This window comes from Garra rufa, chromosome 14 (genome assembly GCF_049309525.1).
Source record: "Garra rufa chromosome 14, GarRuf1.0, whole genome shotgun sequence".
Lineage (NCBI taxonomy): Eukaryota > Metazoa > Chordata > Actinopteri > Cypriniformes > Cyprinidae > Garra > Garra rufa.
Genome location: NC_133374.1, coordinates 9,570,135 through 9,590,996, shown reverse-complemented (window position 1 = coordinate 9,590,996; position 20,862 = coordinate 9,570,135). Strand labels below are relative to the sequence as shown.

Here is a 20,862-nt window from a genome sequence, read left to right as displayed (position 1 = left end):
TATAAACTCGCAATAGCAAGGTATAAAGTCCAGTTCTGAGGAGAAAAGACTGATATGTTCACAGAATTTCAAGTTTATCTCACATTTCTGACTTCTTAATAACTCGCAATTGCGAGTTTACATATCACATTTCTGAGAAAACGAGTCAGAATTGTGAGATAAGTGAGATAAGTGAGATAAGCCTAAAACAGTCTCTGCCTGCAGTTTGTTCACTATGCAAGCCTTATTTGGAAGAAAAGAAAATATTCTTCTCTCTCTGTTACTCTCCACTATGATTGAGGTTCACGCCTTCTCTTATAGGATCCTTCTCACTTAACTGTGCAGTGTTTTGTCTTACACAGTCTCTTACATTTTGCAGTGCTTGGTATAGACCTTTTCAATCCAATTTGTTTGTTGGGAATTAAACTGCATTAAGAAGGTAAGAATGAAAATAAAATAAAATTACATTTCATTTAACAGAAGCCTTAAAGTTTCAATTTTCATACATTTTAGCCCAATTTGTCTGAATGGGGTGACTCTACTTATAGCATAAAAAAAAAAAAAAACTAAAAGCAACCATTTAGCCCTGTGTAAAATTTATTATAGTCTGTTGGTCAGAAGTTGTTCTTTCCTTTGTTTTTGTAAATATAAAACAACTTTTCTTTGTTTTTTTTGTTTTTATTTAAGGACAAATCCATGAATGTGATGGGCCCTCTGCTACTTAAATTGCTTTTACAAGGTATCGGATCAGTTTTCCCTATCTTTTTCTTCATAGATGCTGTTAATGCCGATATACTTTATACAATCTAGAAAGGTTGTTTATAAAATGTATTTAAAGTGGTGGCTTGTCTAAGGTCAGGTCTTCATTTATGGAGATTTTTGCTCTGTCTTCCCCAGTACTGCCTTATGTTAATTTTACTGCATTTAAATGTGCGTAAATATCTAAATAGCAGATAAGGTGCTTGTAGTGCTTGTCTGGAAAATGGTTAGTAAGATTAGATATTTACAAACGATAAGCCCAGGAATTCAACAGTCACCAGTATATGTCACTTCTCGGATATTTCCAGACCAGGCAAACACTAATTTAACACTGGCAAAAACAAGCGATAACCAAGACCACCAGATAGCAATGAGGAAACAAACTGACCCAACAAACTTTGGAATGAGTCTGTCAGTGCAGTGTGAATTGTCTTAAAATAAGTAATAAATAATATAATACTGATTAGTATACAAGTGATTAAAATGTTGGGAATTTTTCTGATATCGGATAAATAAGTATTAATATAAATCTTTATAATGAGCAGAGCAAAGCAAACTTGCAACTAAACTCAACAGCCAGTGATTTAGAAAATTATTTTTTGAATAAAGCTCAAGATTTCACAGTAATAATTAGTAATAGTTAGTAAGGCCTTCAGATGCAATTATATAATTTTAAATTATGATTCAAATTGGAAACATACATTTTCCAATCAACTCATTTACTGTTGCTATTCCAGAATGTAAGGCTTATAATTCCTGTGTGGATTTAATTTCCACATTTTTTGTAGCTAATAGAAACAAATGAATTTAAAATATAAGCACCACAAGATACCACAAAGCTAAAACAGCACTTTATCTCTACATTTGACAGTGCAAACGTGTCAAACTAAGAGAGTGTGTCTGCTTCCAGAATACATCTCGTAGACGTCTATTTAATGTCTGCATTTACATGACGTTTTTAAAGTGTTTGCTCATCTGACGTTTAAAAGACATCTTTAAGATGTTTATGATTTAGAATGTATGCAAAACTGATTTGTGTAAGATGTTTAGTAGATGTGTTTTCACAGTAGATGTTTTCCAGATTTTTAGCAGACATCCTACAGACGTACCAGTGCTAGACTGTACCAGAGTTTGCACATTAAATAGAAAAGGATCTACTACCTTCAGTCGACAGTTTGATATTCTCCCTGATAGCACACGTACATTACAGAGATGTCTATTTGACATCTGCATTTACATCTGCAAGATGTATTTTTTAGAGTGTTTGCTCATCTGCAATAGATCTATCTATAGGACATTTCCTATAAGTCAAATAGACGTTTGCTAGATCTAGTCTTTAAGATGTTTATGATTTAGAATGTATGTAAAACATCTTAAAGATGTCTGTCAGAAGTGTGTACACAGCAGATACTTTTCAGATCAAGCAATCTTAAACAGACATCTTGCAGACGTACGTGTTATCTGGGCTAGGTATCAACGGGCCAGAATTTTTGAGACCGCAATATAGTATTGAAGGACTATAGACCTTATGAAGCTCCGTCCCTTTTCTGCGCTCATTGACTTTTGTCTTTGTGTTTCTGAAGCGCAAAGAAGAGGCCTTACAAATGTATGGGTTAGAATGAACAGCTCATTTTAAAATCGTCCCAATCTGCAGCCATTTAAGACATCCACTTCAAACATTACAATGCTCGTGATGACGTTTGTTAAGTTTACAGTAAGTAAATCCACTTCAACAGCGACGCTACTGAGCTACTGCAAAAGCGGAAGTCCAAAGACGAAATTCTGTGTTTAAATCTTTTTTATTGAGGTATTCACTGAAACAATCCAGCAATTATTGTTACATACCAAGGTTTTAGTTATTAACAAAAATAAATAAACTAAATAACACACAGCAAATAAAAATAAACATACAAGCCTCACAAACAGATAGAACCAACAAAACAATCCCTTAACCCCCCCCACCCCAGGGACTAAAAATCATGCCACACTAATGGTGCGGTCAACACCACAAGAACACTCAACCTGCATTCTCAAGATATAGGAGAAGAGGAGACCAAATCGTATCAAATTTGTCCAATTTATTTACCATTAAGAATCTAATTTTCTCCAAGTGAAGTACTTTAATCATTTCTTCCAACCATAGTTTAGCTGACGGGGTTTCTGTTGTTTTCCAAAATCTTAGAATAAGTTTCTTTGCCACAATAAGTCCATACGACAACAGCTGTTTTTGAGATTTTTGAAGTGACGTGATTTTATCAGAAATTCCAAAAATCACAAGAAGTGGGTCATGCTCTAATTCACTATGTAAAATATCAGACAGGGTTTCAAACACTTCAGTCCAAAAAGAGATTAATTTAGAACAAAGAACATAACTATGCAAGGGAGTGGCTAACTCTGTCTGACATTTGTCGCAAAATGGGGAGACATCTGGAAAAAGTCTGTGTAATTTTGTTTTAGTATAGTGGAGTCGATGGATAATCTTAAATTGAATAAGGCAATGCCTAGAGTTGACAGAGCATGTATGAATATTCTCTAGTGCATCAGTCCAAAATTCCAAACATATCTCCTCCCCAAATTCTTGCTCCCACTGCAATTTTAAACTCTCTGTAGAAGGTAAGTTCTTTGATAACAACGAGTTGTATAATAGAGATATCAAATGACTGACCCCACCTCCAAGCCCCAAAAGATCATCCAACCTAGCAGGATTAGCCTCATTAAGACAGGGAATATGCTTTCTTACGTAATCCCTAATTTGCAAGTATCTAAAAAAGTTACTTGCATGCAGACCATATTGATCCTGCAACTGTCTAAAGGATGCAAACGTGCCATTTATGAAAAGGTTTCCGATATTCTGAACACCTAACTCCTTCCATTGTGTAAAAGCAGAATCCATAGTAGAAGGGATAAATGATGGGTTCCCACTGATTGGTAAAAGGAAAGACAGTGGCTTAATTTCAAACTTTGATTTGATCTGCCTCCAAATACGAACTGTACTATGAATTATACAGTTGTAGTTATATACTGACTTGTCTATTTTTATAGGAGACAGTATGACTGCACCAATATCATACGGACTACATGCCTCTCTTTCCATTTGGATCCAAGTCGAGTGAGCTACCGTATGATCTAGCCACATTATGATAGTATGAAGAGCACAAGCATAATAGTAAAGGGCAAAATCTGGAAGGGACATTCCACCTACGGCTTTAGGTTTACAAAGGTGTGCTTTACTTATTCTATGGGCTTTGTAATCCCACAAAAATGGTATAATAATGGAATCTAGTTGTTTGAAAAAAGTCTTTGGTAGAAATATTGGGATGTTTTGAAAAAGATAAAGAATTTGGGGGAGAAAGATCATTTTAATAATATTGATCCTTCCTATTAAAGAAACAGGCAGGGATCTCCAGAACTGAATATTATTTTGCAATTTAGTCACTAAAGGGGGAAAATTGGCTTTAAATAATGACTGAAAATCTTTTGTGACCTCAATTCCTAAATATTTAAGTTTATGTTGTGTTATTTTGAATGGGAAGGTTTGGAGAACGGAAATATCTCTAACATTTATAGGCATTAGTTCACTCTTAGACCAGTTGACCCTGTAACCTGAGAATGTACCGTAATGACAGATCATTTCTAAAATTGTTGAAATAGTTGTTTGAGGTTTAGTGATATATAACAGAATATCATCAGCATATAATGATATTTTGCTTACTGTATTCTTAGTGCTATATCCATGTATGTTGGGATTAGAGCGAATAGACTGTGCAAGGGGCTCAAGGGCCAGGGCAAAGAGTAAAGGTGATAGTGCGCAGCCCTGTCTAGAACCTCTGTATAGACTGAATGGAGGAGAAAGAATTCTGTTAGTAAGAATCCTTGCACATGGCTTATAATAGAGAATTCTTATCCACTTTTCAAAAGTATCGCCGATTTCAAATTTTCTTAGTGCTGCGAAAAGATAAGGCCATTCTAATTGGTCAAAAGCTTTCTCTGCATCGAGCGAAGCAATGACCAGATCATCAGAGTGTATATTTTGAGAATAAATTATATTAAAAAGACGTCTGAGATTTGAAGATGAGTGTCTTTTAGGAATAAATCCGGTCTGATCGGGATGAATAAGTTTGTCCATTACAGTGCTAAGTCTAATAGATAAAGCCTTAGTCAGAATTTTTTGGTCACATGGCAAAAGTGAAATTGGCCTATAACTACTTACTTCTACTAGGTCCTTCCCTTTCTTAGGCAAGACTGTTATAATGGCTTCATTTAAAGTAGGAGGTAACCTGCCACTGTTATATGCTTGGGTGTACACTTTAAATAGATATGGTGAGAGGATATCGCCAAATTCTTTATAAAACTCACTTGTATAGCCGTCTAGGCCAGGGGCTTTGCCACCTTTCATTTTCTTAATAGTACCTAATATTTCTGAAACTGAGAGCTCAGCATTGAGAGTGTTACGATCTTCCTGAGCTAAGGTGGGAAGATCACAACTATCCAAGAAATTTTTGACAACTAGATCATCATTTAGGGACCTAGAAGAGTATAAATCCTGATAGAATTGTTTGAATCTCTCATTGATTTCATCATGTGATGTTAACAAGTCACCATTTTCTGACTTAACTTTACTTATGGTTCGGTCACTTTCTATTTTCCTAATTTGTCTTGCCAGCAACTTGTGGGGTTTGTCACCAAATTCAAAAAATTTTTGTTGTGTATATAGGAATCCTCTGATAATATGATCTGAAAGTATCTGATTATGTTCAAATCTTAAAGAAAGTATTTTCTTATACGTCTCTATGGATGGATGTGCGGCATTTTCTTTATCTAAACAATTTATTTGCCGTTCCAGTTCTACCAGTTTAGCCCTTTTTCTTTTCTTTATTGCAGCCTGGAAAGAAATAATACAACCCCTGATATAAGCTTTCATAGTTTCCCAAAGTATTGAAGGGGAAGTTTCAGGAAGATCATTCATCTTAAAGAAAAAGGAAATTTGTTCTCTTATAAAATCACAAAATTTTGGTTGCTTTAGGAGCTGTGAATCAAGTCTCCATATCCTATCACAATGAGGCATGCTAGAAAAATTTAAAGAAAATGAGAGGGGAGCATGATCTGAGATCACTATGTCATGATACATGACTTTACTGGTGAGGGGCATCAATTTAGCATCTACTAAGAAGTAATCTGTTCGGGTATATACATTATGAACGTTAGAATGAAAAGAGTATGCTCTGTCCTGTGGATTAAAAATTCTCCAAATATCAAGCAGATTGGAGTTTTTACAGTATTCTTTCAGAAAGATACTGGAGTTTGAAGGAGGAGCTCTGCGAGAAGACGAACGGTCTAAATATGGATCCAAAACTAAATTCAGATCACCCCCAACAAGTAAATTAGTGTTTAGAATATCTGGGATCTGAGCGAAAACATGTTTATAAAATGAGGGCGAGTCCGTATTAGGCCCATAAATGTTAACCAAAGTTATGGGTAGAGAATACAATTCTCCAGCTATTATTAAATACCTGCCCTCCTTATCCGCAACAGTTGACCTATGGATAAACGGTGTGCCTTTTCTGAAAAGAATGGCCACTCCTCTTGACCTAACTGCACATGTAGCATGGTACGTTTGACCAATCCACCTAGCCCTTAGCTTAATATATTCATTTTTATTTAGGTGCGTTTCTTGAAGAAAAATTATGTCACTTGATAATGATTTTAAATGTGCCAGCACCTTACCCCTTTTAACTGGTTGATTCAGGCCTTTAACGTTCCAAGAGACCACAGTAAATTGTCTCCCCTTCTCTGATTGCATTATGTTATTCTGAATAGCGCAGGTTCATACCCAACTACTGTATATACCATTGTGTTAAGTGCATAAACACAGAGTGAATATAAATGTCCCAACTTTGCCCACCCCTTAACATACCCAATGTCTTGCCTATACTGAAAACCCTTTAAAGTAAGGCGCGACCCCACTAAGGAAGTAACAGGAAAAAACAAAACAAAAAACAAACCCATCTCCAAACATAAACAATCACTACTTCCCTTAATAAGCACTTCTAATAGTAGAAGCTTAAAACAGTCCCACAAATAACATATTCTGAAATCTAAAATTAACATTTTGAAAACGTACTTATTATAAATGTGCTGAATATCAGTGGTAGTACAAAAAACAGTGGTGTAAACCGCCACTACAGACTTTTAAACAACCTAGAAGGTATTCCTTGCGAAGAAGCACATACCTTTAAATGAGAAAAAAAAAAAAAGTCCTTATACCTGAACATCGAACAAATGTCCTCTTATTTGTTACCCAGAGCGACACTGTTAGTATCAACCACTACCGTCAGCATTTCGGCCAGCACCAAAATGTAGCTCGGCGAACTCTTCAGCTTTTCTCGCGTCGGTGAACACGGTCTCGGTGCCATTGAAAGTTACTCTCAACTTTGCTGGAAATAATGTTCCGTACCGCACTCCTGGCTTATCCCGAAGTAATTCTCTTGCTCTGTTGAACGCTGCTCTGCGCTTTGCAACTTCAGGAGTAAAATCAGGAAATATACGGATCTTTTGGCCATTGTAGACAAGGTCCTTTCGTTCTGCAGCCTTCCTGAGGATAGTTGTTACGTCTCGAAAATAGTGAAGTCGCACTATGAGTGAGCGCGGCGGGTCGGTGTCATTCGGGCGCGCACGCAGAGCCCTGTGTGCACGATCTATAAGCGGACATTCATCCATGGAAAGCACCTCTTTCAGAAGTTCAGAAATAAATGCATTCATGTCCTTGCCCCGCTCAGTACCCTCTTTTAGTCTGGCGATCCGCACATTTTGTCGTCTAGATCTTCCCTCCAGATCCAAGCACTTATCTGTCAGTGCGTTCACTTCTGAACTTAGGCGTTTCACCTCGGATTGAAGCTTGGATACGGCATCCGATGAGTGTGTGGCCGATTGCTCTAGATCAGCAAGGGTAGAACCATGTTGCGCTGTCGTAGTTTGCAGGGCCTGAATAGCTGCCTGGGTTTCCGATTTAAGAGCGGATATCTCCCCTCTGATGGTAGAGGCTATTTCTTCAATCCGAGTGTCGATCGTCTGACAAATCTCTGCCTTGGTAGCTCGTAGTTCAGAACGTAAAGAGTTAATGGCCTCCAGAATAGTAACGTCTGCCGATCGTTGTGAAACCTCGTCCGATTGCCCAGCGTTTTCAGGAGAGCTCGGTGAAGTGGGGCCTACTTCGCACTGCTTTTTTCCTCTCAAGGTTTGTTGCTTCCCACTCGCTTTCATCTTGTCACCAACAAGTGTGTGCAAATCTTAGGCTAATTAGAGTTATAATGAAACTTATTATGCCGACATAGTCCTTCAAAATGTTAATTTATCTTTGATTTTTGCGGGAGCTGTCAAAGAGTGCGACCTATCGAACCATTGCTCGCTAGCGCCCCCCCAAAGACGAAATTCTAAAGATGGCTGCACACTTTTTTTCTCTGACACATTAGATCTATTACTGTATGTGACAAGGGTGTGCTGAAGTACCGAAGAACTAAACTCTTCAGGGCTCTATAATTAATCAGCAAGGTTTTAAACTGTATGCAATATTTAATAGGGAGACAATGCAGTTTTGATATAACAGGGCTAATATGGTCATAATTCCTTAGTTCTAGCTGCTGGACCAGTCTATTAAGCGTTTGTTGTGGGATCTTTTTTTCCACATCATTTGCAGGGCTTCCTACTTGTTGCATGTTACTGTTCTGTTTGCATTTTGATGTTCTTCAACTTTTGTCCCACAGGTGTCCTGCTGTATGATGCTTTGGCGTGGTCTGTGAGTATGCCAAGTGAACTTCACGGTCTCCAAGGTTCCTGTCTGGTTATACCATGTTCTTTTTACTACACATCATATCCACCTGAAAACCCAAGTAGAGTTGTGTGGTATCAGTGGGTCTCTAGAGGTTATCCTTTAGTTTATGATTCATGGTATCCTAATGATGTAATCTGGAAGTTCAGATGGCAAACAAATCTGTATGGTGATCCATCAAGTAGGGATTGCAGTCTGCTGATTACAAGACTGGATCTGTCCCATCGTGGAGAGAAATTATACGCATGGATTGACCCTGAACATGTTGGATGGCGCACCTACAAATTTTATGATGTCACCTCTACAATTATTGTTGACAGTATGTAAATGTTCTTGTCATAATAGTTTTTCCCTCTGTAGCTGGAAGTTGTGTTCAATAATAACCAATAATAATAGACACACTGACTTTCTTCTAAGCAATTTATGGGTTTTAAATGATTAATTGCAATGTTTCTGTCGATTGTAGCACAGCCACGGCAGCCAAGCATTTATATTTATGGAGGTGAGAGGACGGGTGACAGAGTCACAGTAGCATGTTCAACTTTCCACTCGTGTCCATACAGCAAACCAACTTTTACTCTGAAAGGTGTAGAAGGATCTGACGAAATAAAGGATGAGTCTTTTAAAGATGGCCTGTGGAAAATCACCCTGACACGCACAGGTGTCATAAAGGCAGAACGCTCGACTATTGAGTGTTTAGTAACACATCATGGTGGCATAACAGTGACAGCTACAAAAGACAAAAGCGCAGAATGTGAGTAAAAATAAATATGAACTGATTTGTACACTATTAGCTGTAAGTTCACTTTAAATGTTGCAGTTGGACCTATTACAATATTTCAGTTAAATTTCAGGTGCTCATCAAAGAATCACAATTGAGCCTGAACTGGCAGATGTCACAGAGGGCGTCGCTAAGAACTTCATTTGTAATGTCCACCATTCATGCCAGAAAGAGAATCCAACCATCACATGGAACTACGAGAACATGCAGATCACAAATGGGAACAAAAAACTCTCTGGGTTAGATAAGATCACCTTTTCCAACATAACCTTTTTGGGTTCAAAAGAGGACAATGAAAAGAAACTGAGCTGCAAGGCAAAATTTTCTGGAGCAGACTTTGGAGCTTCTGTTGTTTTACGTGTACAACGTGAGTAATTGTTGTGGCCTTTTTTAGAATATATATATATGTGTATGTGTGTGTGTGTGTGTGTGTGTGTGTGTGTGTGTGTGTGTGTGAGAGAGTTTAAGCAGAACCCAACCATAAGTAAAACTTTAGAATCTAACCTTATTTTTTCTAATGTCTTCTAACTGTCTTACAGAGTATCAAAAACCAGCAAATCCAGTGCAAAATGAAAGTATGTTTTTATCCCCTATATCTATTCTCATATTTACATCAAATGATTAGAAATGACAATTTCAGTTCTGTGATAATTGATTGATCCACTCTTTGTAGCCTATTTCCAATACGTGGCAGACGTGTTACCCAAGATCACCGCGTTGCCTCGGTCGTGTGTGGTAATACCATGCAGTTTCAAGATGGAAGAGGAATATGTCACTCGACTTCGGGTTCTTTGGGTCACCAAAAAAGGTGGCTACATGTTCCACACCGACCCAGTTGATGTTTTGGACAACTTCAAAGGCCGCACAAGACTCCTCGGAAACCCAGATGAGCATGACTGTACTGTGGAGATAGATAATGTGCAAACTCACGACAATGGGCCGTTCTGCTTCCGAGCAGAAAGAGAAAATGAAAGATACAGCTTTAACAACAGCTGTGTGTTCATTATAATGCGGGGTGAGGAAAAAAATCAAAAAAGCTTGGGTTCACATACTATTGAAAATTTGCATTTTATGCATCACTTTCCAAAACTAAAATAACATCTTTTAATCAAAAGTTGTTTGATTTTTCTTTAATCAAAAAAGCATCTCCCGACAAACCTGTGATGTCATCCCTCCCTGAAGACATCGAGCCCGGGACACGCGTCACCGTCAAATGCTCAGTCAACCACACATGCTCCTCTCACCCTCCCCAAATCATCTGGAGCATCCCAACAGCCCGAGAAACTGTCAGCCACAATCACATGGGTGGAGGCGTCTGGGAAACAGTGTCCGCTGTGACCTTTGTTCCAACTGGATATGAAGAGAAAGATGAAATTGTCTGCACTGCCAACTTCTGGGGCGGTAAAACACAGGAAAATACTGCCTTTCTGAGTATTAGAAGTAAGTATAGACTGATGTCAATGAGAGTGGTCTGTTTTAATATGACTGCTCGAATAGAACTGTTTGATTTGTAGGAGATGTGACTTGTAATTCTTTAAAAAAAACTATCATAGGAGTTCAAAGGGTTGGATTTGAGCCTTACATCATTGCATCTTCACTTGTGTTCATCCTCATTTGTGCACTTGGTGGAGTCTTCATTTACAAGAGGCGACACAAGTAAGTGTTATTTTTATTTTTTGGCATATACACATTCTTCAGATAAGAATGAATGAATGAATGAATGATGCATTTGTATAGCGCTTTCATGTGTATTTCCGTACACCCAAAGCGCTTTACAATCATATGGGGGATCTCTCCTCAACCACCACCAGTGTGCAGCATCCACTTGGATGATGCGTCGGCAGCCACAGTACAACGGCGCCAGTGCGCTCACCACACACCAGCTACAGGTGGAGAGGAGAGAGTGATATAGCCAATTTAATGGAAGGGGATTATTAGGAGGCCATGATTGACTAGGGCCAGTGGAGGGAATTTGGCCAGGACACCGGGGTTAGACCCCTACTCTTTACGAGAAGTGCCATGGGATTTTTTGTGACCACAGAGAGTCAGGACCTCGGTTTAACGTCTCATCCGAAGGACGAGTATCAGAATGAGTATCAGAATGAGGTTAGATAATCTTTAGACAGTGGTAGAGCTGGTGAAAAGTACATGGTGACTAGTTCTATCCAGACATACCAATATAGATGGTACTAGTAAATTTACAAAACGCATCTGCTACTGCGCTTAGTTTTTATTTTTATTAGTCAGCATTGACAACTTGACATTGTCTTCACTTTGTCATTATTAATTGTAGACAGCCTCCTCAGGATATGCAAGGTTCTCTAACACAATCCAAGCCAAGGTATGTATGACATAGTCATCAATTTTCACTTATTGAGAGCAAATAGCTTCTGATTTATAATACACTTGCAATTTTAACCCTATTCCTTGATGTAGGAGATCCGTTTGGAACAGATTCTCAAGGTTGGTCTTTTTTGTATGTGTATCTTTTTTATTATCCTGAGACTACTTTAACTTTAATTTCTCCCTCAGCCGTTTTAGTATTCCTGAAGGAAGAGCACCTTGGAATAACTGGGGAAACAGGAGTGATACCAGGCAAGTACAACATAAAAAGGCAAAATGAAAGAAGGTGATTAGGTGTGGTTAATGTTGGTCATCCAAATCTCTCCAGTGCATTAACTGTTATACTGTATACAGGTACACTGAAGATGTTCCCGGAAGACAACCAAGGCCTGAACAAAGGCAGGTTGAAAATATATTTAACATTAGTAAAATTATATTATACATTACATAATATTAAACATGACACACACATCTCACCAGACGGAGCATCTGGAGCCGATTTTCTAGGTAATCAGTACCTTTTGCCATCTTTCTTTTACGTTTCATTATAAAATAAAATAAAAAAAACTCAAATGTGTTCATTTTATTCTCTTTATGTTGTAGACACCAGTCACCCAGAACCAATACAAATCTGAGAGCAGAATACAAGTGAGTATTTTATTCAAAAAAATCTGTAAAAGTATGTTTTCGTTCATGTTATATTAGATTAAAAGATTGTCATTGTATATTAAACAGAGATATAAGAAAGTATTTTCCCAAAGTGGCATCACTGATGAACCTTCTTTCTTCACAGGGAAAACAACATATGTACAGTGTCAGGAAACAAGCCTTTCTCCAAACCTCATATGCCATCACCAAAGAGGTACAGTAAATGTCATCCACATACAGAACATGAATCTGTCGGTATTTAAATATTTGCATTATACAGCAGAATAATATTGAATGAACTCTATGTGAACATAAAAGTATCTATGTCACTTCAGGATTCTTTCCTCTTTATCACTGTTTTTATAACAAAAAAAAAAAACTGTTTCTTGAATAGTTAATAGTTAATATCAGTGTCTTCATGCATTGTAATTCATATGTAGTGTATGTGCTGGCAAATACAGGTCTATAAATAGGATATTCAATTTATTTAGCTTAACAGTTGTTATGATAAATTCAAACATGTGATTTTTAAATTCTTCTTTTTTCTCACCTCAGTGAGCCAAAATCCTACCATGTGAGTACATTTATTTATATCACATTTACATGTATTGACTTACAGCATGAAAGACATTCTCAGATTCTATGATGCTATTCATTGATTTCTGCATATCTTGAATTTCTTTTAAGGGTTATAGTTATGATGATGATTCCAACCTATATGGAAATGTCTGATGAAAATGTTACACCAATCAGGGCCGTGCATGTGCTTTGACAAGTGGATGACGTGGTTTGGGTCCAGATTGCATCATTTCCCCATCCTGTTCCTCTGTTCAGTGTTGTTTTATAAATGATGACAATTTTCTGAATTTAACAAACAGAAATGTATTTGTATTGACTTTAACATGTGTTTATGGCTCACCCATTGAGTAGCTTGACTGCAGGAAAGAAAAAAAACTTAAAAAGCACTTAATCAGTCAAAAAAAAAACGTTTTTTTTTTTGTTTTTTTTCGTAAAATGTATTGCTTGCATTATGCGGGTAGCGTGCAGCTCTTGATCACTCTGATATATTATTTTAATATTTGTCTGCTAGAAATCATTTACTTTTTAATAATAATAAAAAAAAAAAAAAAACAGATCTGACCAGAGAGTTTGAAAGGACCTTTTTTAAAATGTTGGATACATTTATTTGTCAAATTAAGTTCACATTTGACATTTCAAAACTCTTGTCTGAAGAATCAGTGTAATATTTCTAGATTGTTTCACTGTATTATAAACACAGTTTTCATTTTCATATATATTGTGATTCATTTGAAAACAAGGTGGCTTATAAGTCAGAAATGTGTTACTTTTAAAGCCGTCTATATTCAGCACTGTTGTTAGGGAAGACGTTTTAGTTTGTTATAGGCTACTAACACAACTACCTTTTTCAAAAGTTTCGCTACAGTTCACCAGCTTGTGGTTGTATAAATGAACGCTCATCAGTGCAGTTGTGGGTGGTGGTCGTCAAACATTCATCTGCAGAAAGAAAATTAAATGCCAAACTGCATTATTTACATTTCTCTGTTCCTCTTTTGATTTAGAAGTCTATTTGGAGTAGATTTGCAAGTACCCACATACTGCCTTATCAGCTAAGGACATCACCTTGGCAAGACTAGGCTTTCTTTTTGAGCCTGCTTTCTGCTTCTACTAAAAAACGAATACAAAATATTATAAACTAGGTCACTATTGTATTACGAAACAAATACTTGTTCAGGAATCAAATTAATTATGCAACCATGGATCTAAAGCCTGAAATGATGCAGTAGAGATCCAGGCAGATGAGCAATAATTATGTCAGAAATCGTCTAGGTTACGAAGGTAACCCACGTTCCCCGAAGGAGGGAACGGAGACGTTACATTGGGGATCTCGCCTGAGAGACCGATCATCTCTGAGCCTTATTAAAAAAGGCCAATTGAAAATTGGCGAGTGGACGTGCGCATCACTCAAACAGGTTTTCGCTGAAGAGCCGATTAAGCCGGCGTCAGCGCGACGCCAGGGACGTGGCAGGGGAATGTAACGTCTCCGTTCCCTCCTTCTGGGAACATGGGTTACCTTCGTAACCTAGACGTTACCCCTTCAGTCGAATCACTTCGACGTTACATTGGGAACTTAGACCCATGGAAAAGGCCACGGCCCTGGTACCGCGTTACGCACAACTTCACGTGCTGACAAGTATACGTGCCGGCAGGCGAAGTGTAACATAACCTTCCCAACGCCCTGAGGCCCAGTAAGGGGGCCTTCAGGGATGCCAGTTGTACTGAAGCATGGGTTGGGGGGGCGGAGCACATGAAATTTTTACATGTGGAAATGAGAATAATTCAATATATCCATAAAGGTTTCTAGGGATACACGAGGGAAACAGCGGTCTCCTCCGCTGGAAAAAATAAAAACTAAGCCACAACCTGCAGGGCGAAGGAGACCCAGGCAGGATCACAGTGCAGGGCTACTCCGCACCTAGCCCTGACTGCGGGGCAGGAGGACCCAGGGTTCGCCGGAGGGAACATTCTGGGAATAGCGCACGGATCCCCGTGGGAATGGCGCAGCAAGCCGACACCAGCCGGTCTTCCCGCTCACCTGTGAGTCCTTGTGTTAGGACACGGGAGAACGGCCTCTACGCAAGGTAGTAGAACCAAGCGAAGGTAAGGTGTCGCCCAGCCCGCAGCTCTCGGTTTTTACATCTGCTAGAGAGGTGCCATGAACCAAGGATCATGGCTGTCCCTGAGTATAACAGGGAGAAGGTATCTACCACCCACTTAGCCAACCTCAGTTTGGGGAAGCATTCCCTTTCTGCTGAACCCCGAAGCAGAAGCTGCTAGGTGCGCCTGAGTGCCGAGTGCTTGTTCTACTTTCACTCATTTGCGGCACAACATCGCAAGGCTGGGTCTGCCTCCTCCAGGGCAGAGCTTGCAGGTTCAACACCTAGTCGCGGAAAGGCGTGGTGGGAACCTTGGGCACGTAACCGGGCCGGGGTCTCAGTGATAACGTGAGAGTCGCCGGGCCCGAATTTCTCGACACGCTTTGCTGGCAAGGAAAGCTTGTAGGTCTCCAACCCTCTTAATAGGAGCCAAGGCAGTCAGGAGCGCCGTCTTAATGACAGGACTCGACTGAGGCCCATGGCTCCAACGGAGCGACCCGCGGCCTGAAAAGGCGACGGGGAGATCCGAGAGGTATGAGATGCGGTCTGAGCACCTCTGGGGAACCTTAGTTTGCTTAATGGAAGCCAGGGCAGTCAGGAGCGCTGTCTTAAAGACAGAAATTCTCGCTCGACTGAGGCCCGAGGCTCCAAAGGAGCGCCCCGCGGCCTGAAAAGGCGACGGGGAAGCTTCCCTACAGAGAAAGCTTGTAGGTCTCCTACCCTCTTGATGGAAGCCAGGGCAATCAGGAGCGCTGTCTAAATGACAGGAATTCTAGCTCGACTGAGGCCAGTGGCTAAAAATGGAGTGCCTCGCGGCCCTGGGGGCGACGGGGGGGGGGGGTCCCAAGAGGGTATGAGGTGCTGTATGGGCACCTCTGTGGAGCCTCACGACCAGTGGATGCTTACCTACTTTGCTCCATCTACTGCATGTGATATGCGGCTAAGCGGCGGCATATATTCGAGGAGTCGAGGGGACAGCCTGCGCTCTGACTCTCCTGCAAGAAAGGAAGCATTACTGCAATAGTGTATCTCTGTGGGTCCTCTCAGCGAGAGGAATGCCAGCAAATAGACCTCATCTCAGTGCGTAAGCCAGCCTAGTTAAGGGAGCTAGGTACCGAGAGATAGATTTCTATCACGGCCTGGACGGCCGGAAGGTCAAGGTGTCAATCCGTGCCCTTACAAGGAGGGACTGCCACGAGGGATGGTTACTAAGTCCGGGTGGGCCATTCTTGTAGCGCAACCAGCAGACTTACTCCTCGTCCTCCCTGGACTTGCACAGTGTCTGTGCAAGGAGGCTCGCTGGGGAAGGGCGTACTTAGGCCCCGGAGTCAGCTGGGTGCCAGTGTTACTCTGAAAGAGGCAGCTGGCAATGGGGGAATCGGAAGACGAGCGGATGTGGCTGGCCCGCCGATGTACTCCAACTAGCTGCGTCACGGGGTGGAGTCGCCATTCTGCAGGTGGGTGGACTGCCGTGAGAGCCGACAGGCTGCACGGTTGAGTTATCCTGCTTTAAGTGAATGGCAAGTAGCAAAATCTGCCACGTTGGACTCCATGGGAGCAGATGGGGAGGTTGTAAGCCTCTGTCGTACATGGCAACCCAACCTGTGGTAAGCCACGGGCTGGCTTGTCGGCAATGGGGTGTGCGTCGGGGAGAAATCGAGACGCGACAGCGGGTGCCCTTCAGGCAGATGGTTGCAACCCAGCCCTGGAGACGGAAACATACTTGTATGTGCTTCGTCGTGAGCATGTGTGCCGACAGCCTGAGAAGGGATCGGGACAGAGCTCCATCCAGGGCGGATATTAACCCACCACTCTAGCTGGACACGTGAAGTCGGGACTGAAAAATCCTGACCTCGTCCCGGGGGAGGGACAGGCTGGATCGCGTCCTTCGCCAGTAGGAACGCGACCTCCGCAGGCAGATGAGAGGCACGCCTACCCAAAAAAATGTAAGGGGTACCTCTGAGTCTGGGCGGGCGCCTGGTGCCGACGGCAGCATTGAAGTACACAGTGGCTCCCGGCCCTCCAGCGGGAGCGGGGAGCGTAGATGTTAGCATCCCCTAAAGAGCAGTCTCAATCACCTCTGGCGGCCCGCGTCAGGGACGTTTCGCAATTTTTTGCGATTGTTTCGGGTCGGTCCCTGTGGCGCGGGCGGCGCCGCTCTCCTGCGGCTGGCTCTGCGCTTGCTGGCCCTTCCCGCCAACCTGGCATCGTGGGCCTCCGCGGGGGGCAGAGCTGTGGATGTTGCGGCCGCAGGGGGGCGCCCTCGGCGACGTGCAGGCGGAGGCGGTGCCTCCGGCGGCGGGATGGAAGCTTCGCGGTGGGGCAAGATGCGCCTCCGTCTGTCTCTGGACTGTCGAGAATTGCTGGGCGAAGTCCCCGACAGTGTCGCCGAAAAGGCCGCTCTGGGAGATGGGAGCGTCAAGAAAGCGTGCTTTGTCGGCGTCTGCCATCTGGCCAGAGAGAGCCATAGGTGTCGCTCCTGGACCACAGCCGTGGACATCACCTGACCAAGGGCCTGACGGAGTTCCTGCACCGCGCCTTGGTCCGGACCACCCTCGTGCAGCTGTTTCAACCCCTTGGCCTGGTAGACCTGTAGGGTCGCCATCGCATGCAGGGCCGAGGCGGCCTGGCCCGCAGTGTAAAAAGTGTGGCCCGCAAGGGCGGACGAGCGCTCGCAGGCCTGGGAGGGGAGATGCGGCCGGTCCCGCCAGATGCACCGCCACGGCGCGCTCGACCTGGGGAACCGACACATATCCCCTGGCCGCCCCGCCATCAAGGGTGGTGAGGGGAAAGGAGCTGGCAGGGGGCGAGATGAAAAGGGAGCCCGCCAGGTCTTAATCAGCTCCTCATGCACCTCCGGGAAGAATGGCACCGGGGGGGGGGGCGTGGCGATGCCGCCGGAGCCCCCCCCAGGAACCGGTCGTCCAGCCGAGAAGGATCGGCCGCAGGCGATGGAGCAACCTCTAGACCGATCCCCCTGGCGGCTCGGAGGAGCATAGCCGAGAGCTCGGAGTCTATTTCCGACGGAGCAGCAACCACGGAGGGGCACCGCGCCGCCGGAAGAGAGTCCTCACCCCCTGACTTTCCCTCTGACGCAGCGGCTGACATCTCTTCCTCCTGAGGAACGCCAAAAGAGACGCCCAGCCCGGATGGCGGGGGGGCGAACTGTTCTGGCATCTTGACGGGGGTCTGCTGACGGGCGGAAGACCGCAGGGCCTTTGGGGCCGGCGGTGCGTTCGGCACCAGGACTTGTAAATCCCCCTCGTGCCTCGCCACAGCCTTTTTTAATTTTTTAATTTTTTAATTTTTATTTTTTTCGCGGGCCTTGGGGCGTGAGGGGGGGCCTACCCGCGAGCAAGCGGCGAGTCTTCAACATCCCCATGGTCATGCGTTCACAGTGGACGCATGAACCATCCATGAAAGCTGCTTCAGCATGTTCAAGACCCAGACATGTGAAGCAGCTTTCATGTCCGTCCAGAGAGGTGAGGTAACTGCCGCACCCAGAAGCGCACGGCCGAAAAGCCATTCTGAAAAGAACGTCTTTACACGGCCGTGAGAAATTGCTCTTTTAGTCCCAGTCTGCCCAGGGAGGAAACCGCGGCACCACTGTGCACTCAATGGGGCTTGCTCGCTGGAGAGCAGGAGGCTTTTTGTGGCCGTGAAAATTCACCGAGAAATTCACTCTTTCAGTAAAATTTGTCTCTTATTCGATCGGCGCACGCCAGCAGAGAAGAGCAGCAGCAGCAGGAACGTAAAGTCTTTCTTGACAACGTCAAAAGGCTTGAGCATACCGGCTCTGAAAGCAAAAGTCTGTTTGAGTGATGCGCGCCGCCTTCTTATATACCCGCATGTGCTCTCTTTTTTAATAAGGCTCAGAGATGATCGGTCTCTCAGGCGAGATCCCCAATGTAACGTCGAAGTGATTCGACTGAAGGGGTAACAACTTTATAAGTGGGAATAACACATTTTTTTAAAATAAAAATATTAATACAATTAAAAAAATGAAGTAAATATGAAAATTGTAAGAATAAATAAATGTAAACAAAATCTGGCAAGATCTGCCTTATTTACTAATTTATACTAAAGAGTTTTTAGAATTATTATAACTAAGGGATGAAGTAGTGAATATCAGAAGAAAAATCCAAAAGAAGTAAGATGTAAGTAGAATGCAAGGAGAAGAAAAAGCAAAGGAAAGGAAGTAAGAATTAGAGTAGGCACAAGGAAAATATACTGAATTTGCAGAAACCGTACATCCTCCTAAACTGGTGTTTATGTCTAATAAGAAAAGGTCAAATAGACTTATCCATTATGTCATATGTTGTTGCTTCAATTATGTCAGGTTAGGCCATTTGAGGTTAAAAATAGATGCGTGGTGTGCACAAATGCAGCAAAATATAACAACATTGATTATTTGGATACATCATGAACACTAAGCTATGCAGCCCAATGTTTTCATGTCTTAGGGGGAAAAAGTTTTTCGTTGATTAATTATTGATTGAATTATGGCGATCTGTGTATTTTTCTCATAAAATTGTAGTACAGTTTATATACTGCTATATCTTATTTAATTATTACTTATTTAAATCAGTATTAAAGGGTTAGTTTACCCAACAATTTACATTCTGTCATCATTTACATTTTGTTTCTTCTGTGTGTAACAGGTTTTATTTTTGGAATCTAGTGGTAACACATTAAGGGCAAGACACACCTACTGGCATCGGCACGTACTTTTATTGCGCACACCTGTGCAGCGCATTATTGGAGCGCGTGGATATTCAGCCCTTAAAAGGTGTCCGTGTGGGTATTGTGTATGACTTCTCGAGTGGATGTTAAGCCTCTGTGGTCGGAGACTGGTTTGTTCCAGTTAATTTGTTTGTCTTCTCCTGGTGAGTTATTTGTCTTAACGTTTGTATTGTTAGTTTGAAGTGATAGTCTAAAGAATGCATTTATCATTAGGAGAGTGTGTGCGTGAAGCGACGAGCGCCGTTCGCAAAGTCTGCTCTATTCTATGAAATTCACTTAGGAGGTAAGGAGTTTGTTTGTGTGTTTTAAAGATTTCGTTTTTAAAATCTTTCATTTGTCTTATATTTGTATTTTAGGTGCGGTCTGAAGGTGCTAGCTGTTGTTTCGTATCCCGTATTTGTGGCTGTTCTTTGAATTGTCTCACCTACCGCGTCCTTGGCTGTGTTTATTCATCGTGTGCATTTTTATTAAATGTTACAGTGTTACTATTTCTGTGCACAGCTGACGGCGTTGTCATCCCCATTTGGATCCTGATCTAACGTTTATAGATATTCAATTGATCAGTACGTGACATTGTGAACTTATGTGAATTTCTTTCGGCTTGTTTCCTGTGAAAGTATCTTGGTCCATGTGTATGTTCACAGGTGAACGGATGGGCTGTAATATTGACGCTGAACGGACGGGGAGTTTGTATTGGTTTGATTTTCACTTGCTTTAATCATCTTTATACACTGATTTGCTGTGTGGAGTGTCCCCTATGTGATGGTGTTATTTATTACGGTCTCTTTGACTGTGGGTATTTAATTGGTAATTGTGATGAGACCATTTTAAGACTGTCTTTTTAATATTGAGTAAACCGTGGTGTGAATTAATAAATGTGTATTTTTTTTGTAAGTCACGTCTCTGTCTTGAATCAAAACGAACCAGCAGGGTCCTTCACTTCGTTGTAACTTTTGTGTTAATAGTTTCCTTATATTTTCCTGGGTAATAACCTAGGTGGCGTAGTCGGCTTTTATTTTAATATCCTATAGCCAAGGGTTACATGTGGAACACAAAATATGTTTTAAACAATGTTAGTAACTCAACCACATTTTTCTTTTTCTGTGTAC

At 41.9% G+C, this 20,862-nt stretch overlaps 1 protein-coding gene across 1 annotated transcript; it reads left to right on the top strand.

Annotated features, from left to right (window-relative positions):
* Window positions 1-675: 675 nt before the first annotated feature.
* On the top strand, window positions 676-20,167 carry LOC141285321 (Schwann cell myelin protein-like). The gene is made up of 16 exons (XM_073818345.1): window positions 676-718; window positions 8,499-8,882; window positions 9,030-9,317; window positions 9,418-9,711; window positions 9,884-9,919; window positions 10,018-10,359; window positions 10,488-10,784; window positions 10,898-11,000; window positions 11,638-11,685; window positions 11,781-11,807; window positions 11,877-11,939; window positions 12,042-12,086; window positions 12,168-12,194; window positions 12,291-12,335; window positions 12,481-12,549; window positions 20,110-20,167. The coding sequence occupies exons 1-16, from the start codon at window positions 676-678 to the stop codon at window positions 20,165-20,167; spliced, it is 2,169 nt and encodes a 722-aa protein (XP_073674446.1).
* Window positions 20,168-20,862: the final 695 nt, after the last annotated feature.

Excerpts from the sequence above, each read along its gene's own strand:
- LOC141285321 (XM_073818345.1), top strand. The coding sequence starts at position 676 with ATGAATGTGATGGGCCCTCTGCTACTTAAATTGCTTTTACAAG. Across the intron at positions 11,808-11,876 it reads GTTTGGAACAGATTCTCAAG|CCGTTTTAGTATTCCTGAAG; the intron begins GTTGGTCTTTTT and ends TTTCTCCCTCAG. Across the intron at positions 12,550-20,109 it reads CATATGCCATCACCAAAGAG|GTGCGGTCTGAAGGTGCTAG; the intron begins GTACAGTAAATG and ends TTTGTATTTTAG.